The sequence below is a fragment of the Galeopterus variegatus genome, unplaced genomic scaffold (genome assembly GCF_000696425.1).
Source record: "Galeopterus variegatus unplaced genomic scaffold, G_variegatus-3.0.2 Scaffold60979, whole genome shotgun sequence".
Classification (NCBI taxonomy): domain Eukaryota; kingdom Metazoa; phylum Chordata; class Mammalia; order Dermoptera; family Cynocephalidae; genus Galeopterus; species Galeopterus variegatus.
Window position 1 is genome coordinate 474 of NW_007787090.1, and position 2,080 is coordinate 2,553.

A 2,080-nucleotide genomic window follows, 5' to 3' on the forward strand; every position below is an offset into this window, starting at 1 on the left:
ACTTTCTCTTCCTTCTCCCTTACTGGTTGGAAAGCAGGCTTGGTGAGAGCCATCTTAGACTATGAAGGCAAGCTAACCTCCAATGGATGGTGGAGCCCCAGGTAGACAGAGCCTGGGTCCTAACCCCATTGAGCTTCCTACTGACCCTGGAATGCTTACTCCCAGACTGTCACTCAAAAGAGAAGTAAAATTCCATCTCGTTTAAGCCACTGTATTTTGGGGGCTCTTTACAGCAACTAGATCAATATGTTAGCAACAGACCCCAGTTCCCTCCTGTATTACTTACCATGCTCTGCAGCTGCTCTGGTGGGCTGCTCTGGAGTGGGGCTGGGGGTGATATGGGAGCTGGTGGGGCAGGAGCAGGGGGTCCTGCCCTGGCCTCAGATCCCTCAGTGATGGAGGACAGCTCTGGCTCAGGTCCCCCAGACCCTGGCCCACCGTGACGATGAAAGAGGCGGCTGATAATCTGCTGGTACTGCTTCTTGTGGGTGGGGGGCAGGGCCACGGCAGGGCTTTGCTCCATGGACCCCCTGCGTTTGAGGGGTCGAGGAATCTCCGCCAGCACCCGTGCCACCTCCTCCAGCTCAGGCACCGACTGTGCCTCAGGTGGCAATGCTGGCTGCAGCCTTGTGGGGCTGAGGGGCCGAGTTACAGTGCCTTCATCCGCATCACCAGCCTCCAACACTGGTGTCAGCAGCACCTCTAGCTCTGGCTCAGGCTCCAGCTCAACTGGGGTTTTGGGGAAGCCTGGTAGGAACGAGAGCCCCGTCAGAGGACAGGTCCCCAGGAGACTCCTCCAATTCTCTCTCCCCACAGCTTCCAAGACCTGCAGCCAGCACCTGATTTGCTATGCGACCTCAAGGCATTCCTTGCCCTCTCTAGTCTATACTCTTCCTGGGCTGTGAATAGTATACAATTATGACAACTCTCATTTTTGAGCACGTAGCATGTGCCTGGCACTTTACGTCTGCTTTATTGAATTCTCGCCACTACCTTGTGAGGTAGATAGGCTATCATCTCCATATTACGAAAAGGGAATATGAGTCTCAAAGAGGTCAATTCAGTTGTGCAAAGCCACACAGTTGGGATCTGAACTCACTTCTGTCTGACTCCAGACTGTACTCCTACCAACCATGATAGATTTGACTTCCTAAGATCCTAATAATTTCCCCTCCTAACATCTCAGGCAGAAAACTCCTGAAAGTAGAATCCTGGAGTTTAATAATCTCTTTTCTGTCTTATTTCCCTCTAGCAGTGCTTCTAATAGGTGGAAATAATAATAACCACTGCCTATACATTATGTCATTGAATCTCCATCACAATCCTATAAGGTAGCTATTATTAATCTCTCTTCACAGATGGGGAAACAGAGGCTCAGACAGGTTAAGCTTATCCTGAGTCACACAGCAAGTCAGTGGTGGAAAGAGGCTCAAGCCATAAGGTAGCTATTATTAATCTCTCTTCACAGATGGGGAAACAGAGGTTCAGACAGGTTAAGCTTATCCTGAGTCACACAGCAAGTCAGTGGTGGAAAGAGGCTCAAGCCCACTCTACTTAACTCCACTGATCTCGCACCAAAAAATATTAATAATTATTAGAACCAATATGATACCTATTGAGGGCTTACTATGTCATCAGACCTCATTTTAAAGACTTCATAAGGATTTAATACCATATCTCAATTAGATAGGTTCTATCGCTATTCACCTTTTACACTCAAAGAAATTGAGGCCCAGAGAGGTTAAGTGACTTGTCTGAGATCACACAGTGTGGAACCAGGCAGTCTAGCTCCAGGGTCTGTGATTAACCACTGTACTATCCCTGGCTCCTGAGCAAATTTTCAAGCTCATCTGGCCTAGCTCTCTGTAGGGAGTGTCTGAAAAGAAGTATTTGGCTGTGATGGCTCCTGCAGCTGGTCTGGTCCCCTGCCTTTTGTCCTCCCTGCACCCAGCCCTCTGGGGCCCCCACTGCTGACTCACCTTCGTTCATAAGGGGCCATGTCTGTTGGGGAGGCTGAGAGGCCGGGGTAGGGGTTTGGGGCTGGGGCTGAGGCTGGGGCTGGGGCTGGGGCTGGGGGGGG

At 50.5% G+C, this 2,080-nt stretch overlaps 1 protein-coding gene across 1 annotated transcript; it reads right to left on the bottom strand.

Annotated features, from left to right (window-relative positions):
* Positions 1 to 286: 286 nt before the first annotated feature.
* Positions 287 to 2,028, bottom strand: LOC103584490 (relA-associated inhibitor-like; the record flags this gene model as incomplete). The annotated part of the gene is made up of 2 exons (XM_008565468.1): positions 1,980 to 2,028; positions 287 to 747 (listed from the first exon to the last, which is right to left on the bottom strand). Coding segments are annotated over exons 1-2 (471 nt in total), but the record flags the coding sequence as incomplete, so codon positions are not given.
* Positions 2,029 to 2,080: the final 52 nt, after the last annotated feature.